The 19,176-nt window shown below is 43.7% G+C and overlaps 1 protein-coding gene across 2 annotated transcripts in view; it reads right to left on the reverse strand.

Annotated features, from left to right (window-relative positions):
* FANCM (FA complementation group M) overlaps nucleotides 1–19,176 on the reverse strand; it is a 1,896,264-nt gene that overhangs the window by 27,069 nt on the left and 1,850,019 nt on the right. For both annotated transcript variants that reach the window (XM_069638749.1, XM_069638750.1), the window contains 2 exons: nucleotides 6,071–6,449; nucleotides 5,164–5,455 (listed from right to left, as the gene is read on the reverse strand). In XM_069638749.1, coding sequence (XP_069494850.1) covers nucleotides 5,164–5,455; nucleotides 6,071–6,449 — 671 coding nt within the window. The remainder of the gene's footprint in view (nucleotides 1–5,163; nucleotides 5,456–6,070; nucleotides 6,450–19,176) is intronic.

Consider the following 19,176-nt stretch of genomic DNA (forward strand, 5'->3'; position numbering starts at 1 on the left):
AGAGATTTAAAAACCTTTAGGAGTCAGGAGGGGGGAAGGACCAGTCACAGTTAAAAAGATAGAAATCAATTTTAATAGTCAGTTGTAAAAATTAAAACACAATTAAATTTGTGGTCCACAGTTTAGTATTTAACATCCAATATAAAACAGGGGGTACGTAACAGGCTAGAATAGCAAGTTAAAACAAAGTCACAGAAAAAACATACACAATTGGTACTGGTAAAACAAATAATAGTGTACCAAGTTCTCATAGAATTAAATGTATCTTAGATTTAGGTCTCTGTTTTTAGTCCAGAGAATTGTCTCGACATGTTTTTGTTCTCAAAACAAGGGTGTAGAACATTCATCAGGAGAAAGTAGTTATTACGATATAACCTAATTCTTATTGGATTGCGATTGATATCAGCAATTATCTGATAGGGTTAAAAAACAGGTATAGCATCTGTAGGGTTAAAAACACATAAAACAAAGGGTCAGTTTGTAAATAACTAGATACTTTGATGAGTTCAGTTGAACTAGGGCACCAATATATAGGTGGTAATTACCTTATATGGTGCTGGTGGGGGCTCTCTTCTTCCGTCAGTAAGTAGGTATAGGAGGATGAATCAGTCCTATAAAGTATATTTAACATTTTAAGCATTATAAATTGCTTGAAACAATAAAAGCCTAATGTGTGCTCTAAACTTAGTAATAGAATAGGTAGACTATCTTGCAAAGATAGGCATTGTTAACAGTGGGGTAGTGTGGCAACTGTAGTAGTTTAACTGGGGAGTGGTGGAGAACCTCCCTATGGTTAAGAGGTGGTGTAGTAGCTTAGTATTGATTAGGATAGCTTATAGAGAGACCTCAGGATCCCTTAAGGCGTAAGTATTCAAATAGATGGTGCAAAATAATGCATGTTATAAGAGTGAGCGCCGATGGTGCGCGTTAGGCAAATAGCGGAAAGATTCAGTCACCAGTGTGGTAGTTAATGGTGGGAGTATCTTTAGTAGATAACAAGTTTTAAAAAGTTTTAAAGAAAACTTAGCTTGCCCATTAGTGTCATTGTTAGTATAATAGCCCTTATAGGAATTAGGGACGTACAGTAAAGGTCTAACCTGTAGACTGCCCCATCAGGTCTCTGGTCGTAGAAGGGTAGCGATAGAGACCTCCGCTTCTCAAAGTTATGAAAGATCAGGATGGCAGTAATACGAGAGTGGATCCCTGGCTCGTTGCTGTAAAAAAGCGCGAGGGAGCGAGTTAGTTTAGGGAGGCAGGAATTAATCTGTGCAAGAAGGCAAGAGTGTGCACGTATCGGGCGGGCTTACCAGTGAATGAGCGACGGTAGCGTGCAGTGTCACGAATGATTCAGCAGTGACAATGGTGTTTCCCTATACCAAGGGTCCTTTCCATCATGGCCGCCATTCCTTCGCCACTTTCACTGCCATACTCGGGCTAGCTAACTAACATGGAGAAAGGACTACCCGCGTCCCCATGACTACCTAATGCATCGAGTATGCAGCGCTAGCAGTCGTCCACACGGAGCTCTGCTGAATCATTCGTGACACTGCACGCTACCGTCGCTCATTCACTGGTAAGCCCGCCCGATATGTGCGCACTCTTGCCTTCTTGCACAGATTCATTCCTGCCTCCCTAAACTAACTCGCTCCCTCGCGCTTTTTTACAGCGACGAGCCAGGGATCCACTCCTGTATTACTGCCATCCTGATCTTTCATAACTTTGAGAAGCGAAGATCTCTATCGCTACCCTTCTACGACCAGACACCTGATGGGGCAGTCTACAGGCTAGACCTTTACTGTACTTCCCTAATTCCTATAAGGGCTATTATACTAACGATGACACTAACCGGCAAGCTAAGTTTTCTTTAAAACTCTTTAAAACGTGTTATCTACTAAAGATACTCCCACCATTAACTACCACACTGGTGACTGAATCTTTCCGCTATTTGCCTAACGCGCACCATCGGCGCTCACTCTTATAACATGCAATATTTTGCACCATCGATTTGAATACTTACGCCTTAAGGGATCCTGAGGTCTCGCTATAAGCTATCCTAATCAATACTAAGCTACTACACCACCTCTTAACCATAGGGAGATTCTCCACCACTCCCCAGTTAAACTACTACAGTTGCCACACTACCCCACTGTTAACTATGCCTATCTTTGCGAGATAGTCTACCTATTCTGTTACTGTGTTTAGAGCACACATTAGGATTTTATTGTTTCAAGCAATTTATAATGCTTAAAATGTTAAATATACTTTATAGGACTGATTCATCCTCCTATAGCTGCTTACTGACGGAAGTAGAGAGCCCCCACCAGCACCATATAAGGTAATTACCACCTATATATTGGTTCCCTAGCTCAACTGAACTCATCAAAGTATCTAGTTATTTACAAACTGACCCTTTTGTTTATGTGTTTTTAACCCTACAGATGCTATGTAACAATTGCTGATATCAATCACAATCCAATAAGAATTAGTTTATATCGTAATAACTACTTTCTCCTGATGAATGTTCTACACCCTTGTTTTGAGAACAGAAACATGTCGAGACAATTCTCTGGACTAAAAACAGAGACCTAAATCTAAGATACATTTAATTCTATGAGAACTTGGTACACTATTATTTGTTTTACCAGTACCAATTGTGTATGTCTTTTCTGTGAATTTGTTTTAACTTGCTATTCTAGCCTGTTACGTACCCCGTTTTATATTGGATGTTAAGTACTAAACTGTGGACCACAAATTTAATTATGTGTTTTAATTTTTACAACTGACTATTAAAATTGATTTCTATCTTTTTAACTGTGACTGATCCGTCCCCCTCCTGACACCTAAAGGTTTTTAAATCTCTAGCTTCTGCATATTACCTTTTTCTCTCTATATACATTAACTAATATCCACCCGGATATAGACAAAGTAAACACTGCTAACCTGTTTAAGTCAGTGCTTTACCAGGCTTCCTCTCCTGATAAATAAGTGTCCAGGCAGTGACATCTCTGTTGTGGGGCCCCACTCCTCGTGCTCCCACTCGAACATTGCTTATGGTGAAGCTAATGCTCCCACACTAATAAGTCAACCCCAGGCCGATCAGCCACCGCACCACCTTGTAACTGGAGAGTCCCTGGCGGCCCCTACCTTGTGTATCAAGCCCCTCATATCGGTGGGCAGTACACCAAACATACTGAGGGCCAAGTGCCCTAGAGAGAGGGCAACAAGTGCATGTCAGCATTACACTGGGGGGCTGGGGGTTCGTCCAAGCGTCATGTCCACAGGGTGGCCAATAAGGTCTGCCTATTTCTTCATGGGGTACCCAAATTGCCCCTAGACAGGAGAGAACCGAGGGATGCGCTCTCAAATACATGTCTCCACTGGCTTCATTCTGTTCGGGGTTGTGCTTTTGTAACCAGGGAAGCTATGGTGGGGTGTGTCACAGACCGAGCAGCTACAAACCTGCTGATTCTGTTAAATTGTTATGTAGGGACCAGCCAACGGCTAGGGATATCCTGGAAAGATTTGAGTGCCATGGTTGGGCCTGTAAAAGCGGGATTGTAATCAGCCCGTTCCCTGACCCCGCTGGTTTTACTTGGAAACATCCTTACCAATAAGGTTTTATCTGGTGCGAACCTCATTCCCCTGGGCCCAAGGCCATCTGGGAATTAATGCAGCTATTGGCCTGTGGAACCGAGTACTGTGCTATGTTGTATAGTAAGGGTCCTGTCTTATAATGTTACCTGACTTAATCCACACCTGGTTGTAAAGCCTCATTGAGCTCTAGTTTTCTAATTTTATTCACCATGCTATTCAACCTCTGGTAACCTATACAGTGATGCAACTATTCCGTTTTTCTTTCTGGGGTTAAAAAAACAGGTTTGCTCCTCCGTGTAACTTAGAGTGTTCTATAAACCATTTGACTAGGTTATCTTAGATGTAATTGTTATGGATCTTGTTCTCTTTTTCACTGGGTAAGTATGTCTTGCAATAAGGAATAGAAGTCTTTCATATTAATTCCATCAGGCAATCCTATGGCCAATGGGGAGAAAGCAGATCTGCTTCATTAGAATGAAAAATATGCTGGAAATCAGTGTACACCCAGGATAAATCCAAGGCCACCAATACATGAAACTGCAAAAAAACAAAAAAAATATCTTTAGATTATGAGCCTGTAACTTCAAAATATTTCTGGTTCTACTGTAGCATTCTGGATTTGCTCAAACATCAACTGTGAAGTTGGAGGAACAACACTCCCAGAACCAGTGTGGTCTTGGTTCTACCAATAGTCCCGGGAGGATAGCTCAGTGGCAACGTGTTCGCCTTGGAAGCAAGACGACACAAAGCAAGACAGGTTCGATCTCCGGGTCTGCGCTTATAAACCTCTGGGTATTTAAGCGCGTTATAAGTACAAAACGAAGGTAACTAAAAAAAAAAAAAAAAATTCCTGTAACAGCGCCTCAATGCCCGCGGGCTGTGTGAGCACTTTAAAAAAGAAAAATAATAATAATAATAGCTACACAGAAGGTTAATTAAAAGAATCAGACTTGTGAGCTTCAACAGGCACAACTCCAAACGAATTGGTAGGTGAGCAAGGTGACATCTTTTCACCCAATTGATTTTGATCCCAAAGGTATTTCTATTCTCACTGGGGTACCCATGGTGTCAGAGAAATACAAAGATATCAAATCAGGCATGTGAATCACAATTAAATTAGACCAGGCAAGAAAGAAAAGACAAAGATCCTTACTTGTGAACTTATTAGGATATTACACGTATTAAAATGAGCTTTTTCTTTTTTAGACTGTTTCATAAGACTCGTTAGTAACTTTTTTTAAGCTGGCAATTAAAAACCTACACAGAGAGCATCAAAACCGAATGTTGACACATCAGAAATGGTCTTTCAAAGAGTGGTCCTGTTCTTTGTAGGGACTCAAGAACAAAGGACAATTTGCAAGGCAGCAACTAACAAAGAATTGAAAAAAACATACTGGAAAGTCATGGGAGTTTAAACTTTCAGCAAGGTATCTTACAAACATCAACATGATGATGGTAATTCCATAAATCAGAAAAAGAATCAAGGGGATCAAATCCCACTATGCACCACCTCACAAGCACTGTGTGGTTAATGTCACGCATATGCAAGTCAAATACTTTTTTTTTTACCTGTTAGTCATTTGCTTCACAGTGTCAAAACGGTGGCACATGTTCAATGCGGTTATATAGTTCACATTCGGAATGCTTAGATAGAACTGAAGGGCTTCTTGTTTGTGTGCTTTAACCTCTGTTGGTACAAGAATTCCCACCTTCTTCCTTTGCTCAACTAAGGCTAGCTCTTTCAATAACCCAGCAGTTTCCTCTTGAGTGGAGCTGAAAAGAATTCGGATCCCAGCAGCAATTAAGGAGGATAACATGCTATCGTAGTACTTGGTTCTTTGAAATAATCTTGATGTTTCGCCTACATGAAGAAAAAGAAACAGGAGTTTGTCAAGTTTCCAAAACCCCAGATCTCTTCCCAATCAACACGAGTATTGTGATTACTGAGCAAGTGGAAACAATAGTTGGAGGAATAATTACGTAAATCTCACATTTCTTATGAAAAACATGATTGCATTGCCAGCTCTGAACGGATCTAGGTGAAAATATCAAATTGCTTACTGTGAGGTAGAAAACCTTGAATTTAATTTTTTTGAGGAATAATTAAAAGTGTGGGGAGACCCTGTGCAGCCAGTCGCCCCCCGCCCCAACTTTTATAAATACCCCAACCCGTAACCCCAACCTATTTTTTCATCTAAGCTCCCGAGGAACAAGATAGGATCCACCTTTCCCCCATAACCGTAACTCAACCCTCTACATATCCCTCTAATTATATTCCGATCATTGCACACTAATAATGTATGCCTTGTACAGTGCTCATCTGCTTCCCAAACACACATATGTAAACATATATGTTAGGTAATGATAGAAATGATGATTTGCTCATCACAAGAAATCCCAAAATAATGTATCTTGGAAAGGATGTGTGTGGGAGATCGAATATAAATCAAAAGCAGTACAGTCATTAGCTGCTAACCTGATTTAACCCTGTCCTTTTCCACAATCAAACAAATCCTTTCAAATGAGTTCTGCAGGTGGTGCATCCGCTCAATCAGTTTATTCCGGTTGTTAGAATTTGCAAATTCCGACTGCACTTTTCTTTCCACTGCCATACGGTTGCTCACAATGTAGTCACAGCCACTGAGTGAGCAGACCTCGACCTTCACTCCATGGGCAGTCTTCAAGCAGGAGATGATCTCCGACCCAGAAGAGATCTCACGGCTATCAGCAAGAATGCAAAGCGGGTAGGTCCTTTCCGATAGCGCCAGTGGGGATTTTGCTTGGGCGAAAGAGGTTTCGTTGAAGGCAGATGAACAAGTGTTTACAGTGCCGACACATCTTGCTGGATTTCCATCCTGCAACAGAATAAAACCCAAGAACTTGTATTATTTATATTACATGCAAGTAGGCCAAATGCTGCAGCATCTTGCTTAGTTTGTTCACAATCCTGTTAAAACAATAGGTGTATTTTTCGAATAGATTTATCCATTTCCAAGTCTGCGGCACAATCGATAAGTGAATTAAGCTCAAGCGGCCTTACTAACCACACTTTACGCAGGTGGGGCAGTTCGGGCATCTCCCAGAGCCAAATGTGTAATGTTCTACTTCCATAATGGGAGCAAGCGGATGTGCAAAGGTACCCTCATGAGTATTGCCAACATTCTGTGCCAATGCATTTGCGCAAAGCTAGTACCCGCGCATTACTTATTACAGACAGAGCAGCACAAACATTTGTGCCTCTTTCTGTAATATCAAAGTGCACATGAAACAAAAATTGATACAAACCAGGCTTCCACATTTTTCAGGAGAGAAAATGAGACCTTGCTTTTACAAACAATCATGAATATATAATGAGTTACAACAGATGCTCCTCGAATACCAGCTCGTTTGTTAACACTCCTGCTACAGATATAGGTGTGCAAAGTATAGGTAAAAAAATAGGACTCCTAGTGGGCTGGCGCAAACGTGCATCTTGTTTTAAATTATACAATTACACCATCAGGCTGCAGTGCTATGAAGATACCAGACTGCTGCACAAAGGGCTTTAGAAAAAAAACATGACTCTCCTTCCTAGTCTTCAGATCCTTATGGTTTCAATCCTAAAAGGTGGCTTTTAAAGATACGTTATCATACGAGGATACAATATCATAAATATTACTGTACTTCTCAGTCTTCAGATCCACTGGTTGCAATCTTAAAATGTTGCTTTCTACCTATAGTCGGTTCGATGTCATTTCATCGACAACAGTTTATTCGATGGGTGTTTTTACAAAAAAAATTGCTGAAAAAACTAATAATGTTTATTACATTATTTTTGGGGGGTTCCCCTGCCAAGCCCCCCATTACTCTACCTATTGTTTGTTATTCCCGACCCCTAACCCTTTATATGCCCTTTCCCACCCCCCCAAAAAAATGTATTCGTTTTTTCAGCAAAACCTTTTCGTAAAACACCGGTCGGAAAAAACAGGTGTCGATGAAAGGACGTCGTACCGTACAGTCTCACATCAGGATAAAAGAGCAGCTGAGGGAAAGTCATTTGTGAACATGCACTTGACCCATGCAACGAGAACTGCTACTGAGTGAATACCAGTAGGATTTTTGCAAAAAGGAGAGCCACTATACCGTGAACAAATGCAACCAAATAACCTGTTCTATGGGAAAGTATCCACTCAGGAGTCTACAATGTGGCATAAGCAATCAGGGCAGTTCAGCACCGCAATGCCAGGCATTTCTCTGAACAAGAGTACCCAGCAGCCCCAGATACGTCTTCTTGTCTTGTTGGGTGTGTCAGTGTTTTTTTATTTTTTTTAATATCCATTTTTCTTTAGAATCAGAGATATATGTATATCATCAAACAATCAAAACGTCAATTGGACACTACATATTACATGCATTGCAACTTCCCAGTTGACTGAGACAATCCGGTGCATCTCCATTTCCTATTTTCTTTCTTATTCAATGCCTACAGAACTAATTAAATCCTCCCAGGGATCATTGGGGAGCCAGCTCAACAGCAGCTAGCATTCAATACATTGAAATAAAGGTTGACATAGCTTAAAGACAGCCAACACTGCAGCAGGGAGAGCAGAGAAAAAAAACAGATGTCGAAAACATATATGAGTTCTGGGTGTTGCTGTTCTCCTGCCTTGGAAATAATAGTTGCTTATACGAATGTAAATTGCTTCAAAAGCATTGGTCTATGGTGCAGGTATTCTGCATCTCTCGCAAACTGAATGAATTGGGACCAAGTGCAATAGGAATGTGGAAAACCATTGTGCAGGAGACCCGTGATCTTTTCCATAGCTACCACCTGGCAGATTTTTACCCACCACTGATCTATTACCGCCCCCTCCCGGGTCTTTCCAGAACTGTGCCAGTGTTTGTCTAGCTGCGTTCAGTAGGTGCGTGATTAAGGTGGACTTAGCCCCAGACATGTGGTTTTGATTGATTGATATTTTATTTCTATCGCGCTCGTACACAAGTGTTTCAGAGCGCGACAAGGCAAGGGACGGGAACAGGGGAGAACAAAACAGCGATCTTACTAGGCCCAGTGACATTGAGAACGCGCAAGTGCATGGGAGAGGGGGGAAGGGGAAAAGTGCATGGAAGGTGGGAGAGATGGAAAGTGCGAAGCAGAGGAGAAACAGATAAATAACAATAAATTAAATAAATAATAAAGACAACAAACAGTGGTAATGCAGCCAGCAAGTTGCAAGTGATAGGTTTAAGGCAGCAGACAGGGTAGGTCCGATAAGTGCAGGAAGAAAAAGGGGGGGCTGTATGGGTACAGATACAGACCCCAGTGCAAGGGGTGGCCCGGAGGCAGTGCGGGAGGGTGACAGGATGAGCAGGTACCTGGGACCAAAAGACAGAGGGTGGCCAGGTGCACGGTGCCAAAAGAGAACAGATCAGCTGGGGAGAGGGGGAGCGAAGGCAGAAGAAAAGAGGAAGGTCTTGAGGTGCTTCCGGAACCGGAGATGGTTCTCCTCAGGTTTTAGAGTGGCAGGGAGGCTGTTCCAGAGGGAGGCCCCAGCCGAAGACAAAATCTACCCCCAGCTCGTTTCTTAGAAAAAAGACTGACCCTGAGTGAGTGGGAAGTAGAGGAGCGAAGAGCCCGAGAGGGGAGGTTATTTGCGGAGGGATAGCTGAAGGTATTTTGGACCCAGGCCCCAGAAAGCCTTGTGGACAATGCAGAGGGTTTTGAATTTAATCCTTGCATCCACTGGGAGCCAGTGGAGAGATTCCAGAGCTGGAGAGATACGATCCCAGGGCTTGAGGCCAAGGACAAGTCTCGCAGTCCTGTTCTGGATTAGTTGCAGAGGGCGGAGAGTAGAGGCAGGTAGATTTAGAAAGAGGCTGTTACAATAGTCCAAGCTAGAGAGAACCAGAGCTTGAGATACCATGAGCTTCTGGGGGAAGGAGAGGAAAGGCAGAGTACCTCTGAGGAGGTGCAGTCGGAAATTTTACTTTTTATAGACCTCAGAGATGTGGGCGGAGAAGAAAAGAGTGGAGTCAAAGATAACCCCGAGGTTCTTAGCCTCGCAGGTGGGGGTAGGAGGAGGGCCAAGGGAGGCCGGCTAGAGAGTGAGGGGAAAGGATGGTGAAGGTGTGCCGATGAGGAGGATCTACGTCTTGCTGGCATTCAGACAAAGATCATTGGCGGCACACCAATCTTGAATGGCAGTTAGGCAATCAGAGATGAGAGAGGGAGAGGAGGTGGCAGAGGGCAGCCTGAAAATGAGTTGAGTGTTTGAGCAGAAAATGGCAATGTAGTGGGCGAGAGTTGCCAGGTATTGGTTGAAAAGGCAGGGCGAGAGGTTAGACCCCTGGGGAACACCACAGGTAGCGAGGAAGATAGATGAAAGAAAGGACCCAAGTTGGACCTGGGAGGGTCGATCTGAGAGGAAAGAGGTCAGCCAGGCCAGAGCCTGATCAGTGATACCCAGGTTTTCACGGAGATGGTTGAGCAGGATAGTATGGTTGACCGTGTCGAAGGCAGAAGAGAGATCGAGGAGGATGAGGACAGAGGGAATGTTAGAGTCAAGGTTGGTGAGCAGATCTTCACAGATGTTTAGGAGAGCAGTTTCCGTGCTTCTGGAAGCTCTGAAGCCAGACTGGTGGTCATGGAGACAGCCAACAGAATTGGAATGAAGGTTCAGCTGATAGATGGCCAACTTTTCCAGGAGTTTGCCAAGAAAGGGAGTAATGGAAATTGGGCGATAGTTAGCTAGACAAGAAGGATCGGCTGTGTGTTTCTTGAGAAGAGGATGCACAAAGGAGTGCTTTAGAGGGGAGGGGAAGGATCCAGAGGCAAAGGAGTGGTTGCAAAAATCAGCAAGGGCCGGAGCGAGGGTGTCAATGTGGTCCTTGATGGTTTTAGAGGAACATGGATGAACCTGTTTTGAAGAGGCTTTCATAGATCAGACTTGTCTAGCAACCTCGTCAGGGGTGAAAAGAGGAAAGGACGAGAAGGATGGTGGGAGGGTTTCTAAAGGAGGGTCAGCAAGCACAGATGGAGAGGGAAGAGGAGGAGTGTGGGTGGAGAGGGTGGACAGGATGTCCTGGGTTTTTTAAATGAAGTGAGAGGCAAGGGCACTGCAAAGAGCCTGGGAGGCAACAGGAGGGGTAGAGACTGCAGCAGGGTTGGCCGGCTCCTTGCAGATTTTAAAGAGTTCAGCCGAGTTTTTAGATGCCGCAGAGACACAAGCTTGAATGTGGACTCTCTTCTTGGTGAGGACAGAGAGTCGGTATTGCCTTTGTAGCAGGCGACAGGCCAGTTTGTCAGAGGATGAACAGGAAGTCCTCCATTTCCTCTCAGCTGCCCTACACTTACGTTTAAGTGTAGCTAGGTCAGAGTCATACCAGGAATTGCACTTGGCTTTGGACTTCAAACGGATCCTCATGACAGGGGCAAGAGCATCAAGCGTATCAGAAATTGAAGAGTAGAGCACAGACAGGGCTGTATTAGGATGAGAGACAGCCAAAGGTGGAGGGGGGGAAGAGAAAGTGGGGGCAAAAGCCTCAACTGACACACGCTTCATGGGCCGGATGTCCGAGAAGGTAGGTGGCAGTGTTGGGGTAGGCTTGGCTTGGGGGGAAGAGGGGGAGAGATGAGATGAGAGGAGGGAGTGATCACTCCAGGAGAGAGCAGTGGTCAGAGGAGATCAAGACATCGAGTGTGTGCCCTGCAGAGTGAGTCGGGCCAGAGGGGAGGATGGACAGGGAGAGGGAGTCGCAGAGGTCACGGAAGAGTACAGAGGAGGAGCAAGGAGAGTCTAAATGTATATTTAGGTCATCGAGGAGGAGGAGATGAGTGGTAGAGGCCAGGAGGGAGGAGGAGAGGTCTGCCCACTCAGAGAGAAATTAGGTGATTTGACCAGGAGGCCGGTAGATGGTAACCATAGTAAGAGAATGGGTAGGCGAGAGAGAAAGCCTACAGACAAGGCATTCAAAAGAGAAGTAGGTCTGAGTGGGAATGATAGAGTGAGGAATTCACTCAGGAAAGATCAGGGCTACCCCCCCCCACTGGACCGGGAGGATCTGGGTGCTGAGAGGATCTTGTAGCCATCAGGGAGGAGTGTGTCAAAGCTTGTAACAGAGATGGCCGTAAACCATGTCTCAGTAAGACCAAGGACATCAAGGTCTAGTTCTTCAAGGAGGTGGCAGATGTCAGAGGAGTGTTTGACGGCAGAGCGAGAGTTGAAAGTGGCAATATGAAGAAGGTTGCCAGCCTTAAAGACCTTCCGGGAGGGGTACAGATCAGAGGTACGTGGTGTGTCCCCTGCTCGTCTACATCCCCTAGTATTATGACTACCAGTGACATCAGGAGCTCACGTCCTGTAATGTCCTTAATCTTCCTGATTATATCCTCCCAGTAAGTTTCCACCTTGGGGCATGTCCACCACATGTGAGCCATAATCCCCATCTGTGAGCAATCCCTCCAACACGGAGTGGTAGAGGAGGCGATCTTAAGTAGCCTTTCTGGGGCCCTGTACCATCTCTGTATGTTCTTGTACATTCCTTCTTCAATAGACGCCCTATGCGTTCTCTCCCAGATCCGGTCCCACGATTCTTCCGATATTGTGATATCCAGCTCCTGCTCCCACTTTCTCAGCTATAGAAGCAATTTGTTGTCCGCCATTGTATCCAACATTCAGTATATTTTAGAGAGTTGTCTCCCCTCTATCCCCGCCACCATCGCCAGCTCCATCTCCCCTGCCTCTCTATTACCCGCTTCTATGATGTGTCTCTGGGGGACCCAATGGCGAAGTTTGATATAGCAATATCTTTTGCCCTGTCCTATTCTTAAGTCAATCTTGAGCTGTTCAAACGTCTTCAGTACTCCCCCGGCATACATGTGCCTTAAACATAGAGTCCGCTGTGTCTCTCAAGCTTCCCATCCCTTTTGGGTAACGCCTGGGCTGAATTCCACGTTAAAGAGTCCCGGGGTCAGTGGCCCTCTTCAGGGTATCGCCTTGCTCTTTAGCCCCCTGTCCCAGCAGGTCAGTGAGTGTTCTGAGGTAGGCAGAAGTCTCCCCCTCTCCGCCGAGATTCCCCTGTGAGAAAAGGTAGTGTTTTCGAGGGGGATGGAGGGGGAAAGTAGTCACCATTGCTCCACCTCCCACCATCTCTTCTCCCCAGGGGAGAAACCCAATCTGTAATTGGCTTAAACTGAGCCGCTAGGTAGTACCACTGGATATCGGGGACCCCCAATCCACCCGGAGCAGATTCCTCATCATGACTTTGCAGCTAATTCGCAGACGCTTTTGACCCCATATAAATGAGAACACTTTCCTCTGAAGTTTCCGGAATTGCGTCATCGGGATGGCACAGAACAAATATAGCATTCTGGGCAAGAGGGTAATTTTAACTGCTATAATTTTCCCCAACCCAGAGATGTCCTGCATCTCCCATCTAGTGAGGTATTTTTCTGCATTTCGTATTAACCCTTGTACGTTTGCCTCACAGAGCCGTTCATAAGTGGGGATAAAGTTTATTCTGAAGAGTGGGACCAAACCCTTTCGCCATGTCCCATGGGCAGGCCTCCTGAACCGTCCGTAATACCTCCGGCGGTTCCATTAAATTAGTCTCTGTGTTTTTATATGAAGTACCTGGGGTTCATTCTCCAATTGTTATTGGTTACGCAGACGTGGACTCCAACCACTCCCACCCCCCTTTCCCACTCTCTGCTACCTAGAGTTAAGCTGCAACTCACTGGTCATACCTAACTGGCAGAGACACATGTCTGGGATTGCTGGTTGAATTCTTGCACAGAGGAGATTGCCTAGCATTTAGGTACTGGACCGCCTTTGTAGGTGGGACCAGCCATCTGAGAAAGGTACCTTGAACTAAAATGCGACACTCTTCCAAGTGGACCAGAGCCCATAATACGGCTATTGTAGCTTTTGTTTGTTCTTGAATGAGTGTCTCACCATTTTTTAATTTTATGACTGGCAGGTTTTTATAATCTACCTGGAAAGCTTTTACCAGCATCTTGCTTACTTATATTTACTTTGGCCAGGAATTTTAATTATATATTTTCAAGTTTTAGTAAACAACTAGTTGGTAGTAAGCATCCTCATACAAATGTCAAAGTGAAGATTTAAGGGATCACATTATGTATAAATTCAGAAGAATTAAGGCGAAGGGAAGAAAGTCTCAAAACTCAGTTTTGAATACCCCAACATCCCTTGGATAAAACAGCTGCTCATCAGTCTAAAGTCAGAAACCCATCTGAATAATACTAAGGGGGCAAGCACTGCCCATTCTACAAATATATTATCAAGAAACACGTTTTATGTTGCCAGTCAAAACTGTGTTACTGTCCTATAGCTTTCCATAATACAAAGTTGAAGCCACTTAAAGGTAATGCATTTCAAGAGCCCGCACACCAGTGTGTTTTAATCCTCTGATTATCCGAAAACCAAGCAGCAAAAGCCAAAAAGGTACTGCGATGAATCCAGGGAATTTGTCCATTCTCCCCATGGGGGAGCCACCCCCTTTGATACTAGGGAGATGAGCTAGCTACTAAAATACACTCCATAGGGGTTTGGGCAAGAGGGATTGCATTGGGGATGACTGCACCACTCCGCCCCCCCCACTTGGGGTACAAGTACTCCTAAGTGAGCCAACCCAGAACATCTTTAAGACCAACATCCCAAATGTTTGTTGCATCCATGGTAATTGATAACATGGTTACTGAAAAGAACCTTTAAATATGCTTGGCTGCAGAACCCTCCTTGAAACTTTACCTGATGTCGAGGAGCCAATGCAGAACAAGTCGACCGCTGGGAACGGGCCAGCCAGAAAGACCATGCAGAGTGGAAGCTGCTGCAGCAGTGCAGATCCGATGCACCTTGGAGGCAGGACCACAAAGCATACTTGGTGAGTGGAAAGCCTGCAGAACGCTGCCAAGCTCAGGAGCGTTTAATGCCCGAAGCTCCCAGGTTTCTGGAGGAGACTGACCCCTGACCGACATGGTACACTGGCGTGCCCGAACGAGAAGGGAACCGACAACCTGTGAAGCCTGGTTCTGCCACAGAAAGAACAATCGGCTCCCTCAATGAAGGCCACCATTGAAAAGCAGGTATGCCGTTAGTGACAAGGAGAGGGAGGAGGGTGGTTAATCCCTGCTGTGCTCTGACAGAGGCCAAAAAGTAAGAAAGCAGATCACGCATCCCAGGGGCTCAGTTAGCTTACAGAAAAGCAGACACTAACAGAGACTGGCTACTAGAAATCAAAAAGTAGGCAAACCCCCCAAAGTCGGCAAACTGAAAGCTAATACACTAGAAAGGGTTACCAGAAAGAAACCGAAGCCCCCGGCAGGTGTGTAACTGAAGGAAGAATTCCCGGCTGAGATGCAAGAGCAGAGTCCAGGCTGCGAAAGAAAGCCACCCACAGAGCGTGGCGAATCTCAACCCTTATGTGAAGGAGAGCCCCTAAACCACACTGGAGTGGCGAACGAAAAAAGGCACTTTCAGAATTGCAAACTTCACATATCTAAGATGTACACTGAACAAATACACTTTTACAGTTAAGCAAAATCTTGTGGAGTGGCACAGTAGTTTGCCTTTTTGATTTGTTAAGAATTCAGGAACTTAAGCAGGAGCAAAACAGGAGCTGAGAATCCAGAGAAAACCACATTAAGAGGGAACTTTTCTTTTTATGAGTTACCAAAGACATTTGTATATGCTGAAAAACTAAGCAATTTGTTTTGAACTGCCCTAGTAGACCAAGACCTGAAAACCTGGGTAGTGTTGAACCTCATTGACATTGTTTGTTTGTTTGAGCTGAGCAAGGAGGAGAAAGGCTGAGAACGCCAGTGGAACATTTCAGCCTTTGTTCTGCTTGTTGAAAACCAAGGAACTTATTGTTTTGAATTGTACTAGAAGACTGGGAATTCAAGACAAACATTTCCAGAGACATTGTTGGGAGGGGGTCATGCACCAGCCAACATAAGACAAGCAAGGGGGAGTAAGAACACTTTCTCTGTGTTTCGTTTTTTTGTTTTCCTTTATTAATCGTGTGGTCAGTTAGAGAGCTTGCATAATTTCAGACAGAGGGCAGGATGAGTTGTGTACGATGTCCTGACAAGCACCTTTTGTTATTTCTTTTTTTAGAATAGGGAAATGTCACCATAGCAATAGGGCCAGCTGAGGAGTTTTATTTCATTTTTAATAAAGCTGAGAAAGTTGAACAATGTCCAGTTATCTGCCTCCTATCTCTGACCTAACCCAGTGCATACCAGTGATCCAGTGATGTTTTCCTTAGTAATAGAATTCTGAAAGAAAGTCAGCTATTTGCATGACAGGGCCCCTGCTTGGAGACATCCTTGCTGGAATGTGAGGCGATATGGAGAAGACCCCCAGAGCCGAAATAGCTTAGTGATTTGGGAAATAAGGTAGTAGATATGTAGAACATTCAAGGAGTAGAATCAAATGGGGGAGACAAAGCAGATGAACTACTGCTGTGGTTGAGCAGAAAAGTTGTGACAAATGATGGAGGATTAATAATTTCTCTAGTTGGATTTCTGGGGTGCTTTATTAGATATTTTGAGCAACCCTACACATAATTGACTCTGGCGCCAAGAAGCCCTAGCTGATGCTCCCTATCTTGATTGAGAAGGGGAATTGTTTAGGGCTAATGTAACAGCAGAGGAAATGGGTGTGTCAGAGGGAAGTTACCAAATTATAAAATGGCGAGCTCCAAGGTTTTCCCAGTTTATTTATTTTAAGGCGATGCAGTAGAAAATGTGCCCTTATAGGGGATGTGCTGCAAGAAATATATGTTGTTGTAATATGTTTATTCGAATAAAAATATCCATCAAACACGTGGGGAACATAAAGAAAAACAATCCATCAATACCTAACAAATAGTTCATGCACTAGACATTAAAAACACTAAGACAAGATAACAATGAAAGATGCACAATTACAAAAAAATAAAATGCAGCAGTTCAACCTCGTAAAAACCCCTTTCTTCGATACATAGCTGCCTTCAAGTAAGGAAAAATTGACAATTCCACTGGCCAGGAGGGAGGCAGAAATAGTGGTCATAACAAAAGGATGCAAGCCCAAGAACAAATGGGCACTTTATCAACCGACTTTGTAAATAAAGGTAGGTTAAAAAGTGTGAATAAAAATACTAGCAACCAGTCTAAGAACATCAGTGGAAATGCTGGTGTATTCTAAATAAGGGTCTTCATGCCACCAGTATCTATTAAAATACATCTCACGAAACTGCGCTTTACACTGGACTTGAAAGACTAAAAGGAGGGCTCCTTGTTGATCTGCTCATTAGGTGCTGAGAAAACACAAATTCTTGAAAAGGTCCAAGATGTTCCAAGTTCTGTATAAAGTAAGACTTGTTATTGGATTATAGAGTGGTAGGGATAAATGTACTGCAGACTGAGCTCTTCCCATTGCAAAGGTGCAAGAGTAAGGGGTGCCCCATAGCCACGGACTAATTTGCGCTGGCCCTAAAGACATCAAAAGAGACCCTGTCATGATAGGATTGTTATGGCCCTGGGATGTGGAGAGGTGTCTAGACATGCAGTCTGCATGGTGGTTTACTAAGGAGAACTGCAAGGGCCAGTGCCAATATAAACAAACATGGCCGAGTTCCATGCACACTCAAAATTTACCATCACTTGGCTCAAGTCGGTGTTCTTCTCAGTTAACGGTGCAGAAAATGTGTTGCCCCAAGACGGGAACAAAGAATGGAAACAGAGACCTTTAGATTGCTGGGCATTCATCTGATGAGGGAAAAGATCACATAAGACATACCATTGGCCTATGTGTTAAACAGGTTTACGAGGAACAGGGTGTTGAAACTGGCAAAGGCATAACATACTTTGCTTCCAGTATTACATTATGTGGTACAGAATACCCTGTGTGTGACTGTCACACAGTATTTAGTACCTTTTAAGGGAGAGTTTTACAGACTTCTCTGGAGACATTTGTACCCCAAGGATCAACATTGTTTTGTATTGTATTGGTTTACACAAAACCATCTTAACAACATACATAAAATACTACCTACAATACACACATTGATATCAAAACATCAATATTAAAACACAAATAAAACCAAATAGAAAAGAGTAATTATACCCAGAATTAATCAATCAGCTTTAGTGCTTTTAAAATTTTTATTGTAGCAATTAAAGGAGAGGCGTTCCTGCTCGTATAAATCTTTTTCCAAAACTCATTGTTTAACCAATTAATTTCATAAACAAAGTTTAAAAACATTTTCTGTCTAAATGAGTGTATGGCTAGACATCCCATCATGCTATGTTTTACAGTCTCAATACCACTATTATAGAATCTGCAACCACCATCAACACGTAATCTCCTACTTTGCTCAATTTCGCTTGTGTATATCAAATTGAACACAAGTCTTCGAAACATTTTTTAAAAGCAACCATCCTGACATTTGTCTACATTTTTCAACAATGTGAATCTGTGTAAACCAGCCCTACAAGGGGACTGGACCGAAAAACATAAGACACTTCAGAGCATCAAAACTCAGTGGTTGATTGGCTCCCAGAGAAGACTCATCTGTCCAAGTCGACTGAGAGGTAATGGGCAAGATGTCCTTTATGCATCTTATATATGGAGATTGGTCTATGGAAATCCCCAGACCACCTGCACTTTTACTGGTAACCCGGATCAAGGTATTGAAGTACCAGTGATTTGTACACAGACTTTTCAGAAATACGCCCAACATAGGAACCTCGATTTGAAAAGGGATTTTCAACCTGGGGAATGTAATGGGTCTGAAAGCCATTAAATAGTTTGAGGAACCTTGAAATGAATATTACCTTCATAATAATTCTATAGGTACTGTGATTAATCTGATGTCATGACTCCTTTCCCTCAGTTAGCTTCTACCCACGTGGGGGCAGCTATATGAGTTAGGACCACCCAAGGGTAGGAGACCCTCGAGGAGATAGGATGACATCATTGGAGGAAACCACATACCCCCCTTTTCCTTTTAGGGATGGTTCCTCTGTTCACCAGACTTTAATGGTGTATTGTCATACTCCTCCCCAACTCCCTTGTAGATCTACTTTGATTTGCTCTCAAAATCCCATTAGGGACCATAGACTGACTACTGAGACGAGGAAGAGGTCAGGAGCAGCAAGGATCACTCCTAATGGAGCTTGGCATCCACTTCCTCAGTACCATTCAAGAGGAGGAACCACAGCCACTGACACGAGAAATAAGAATAATAATGAGGATTACTACGACCAGGCATCCAACACAACAGACAGTTGTTGGAAAAGGAATAATTAAACAGGGAACTTTAAAAAGAAAGTCAGCCAGAGCTAAGTGTGCTGAGAAAGCTGGAGATGCAGGTTTTCCAGACAGCCCGTAGCAAAGCAGAGTGCCACGCTGTTGGAAGGTACACTGAAAGACAATGTCATAGTAATCGTGTACTAAGTAAATAAAGGAAATAAAAAGTCCTTAAAAAGAAGTACACTTCAGGAATTGCAGGTAAAGAGAAGACATGGGGAGGGAGGGATTTCCCCAAAGGAAGTGGATATTCTGTTTGTGTGAAAACCTTTGCTCGATTTGAACT

This window comes from Ambystoma mexicanum, chromosome 14 (assembly GCF_040938575.1).
Source record: "Ambystoma mexicanum isolate Mex_15411 chromosome 14, UKY_AmexF1_1, whole genome shotgun sequence".
NCBI lineage: Eukaryota > Metazoa > Chordata > Amphibia > Caudata > Ambystomatidae > Ambystoma > Ambystoma mexicanum.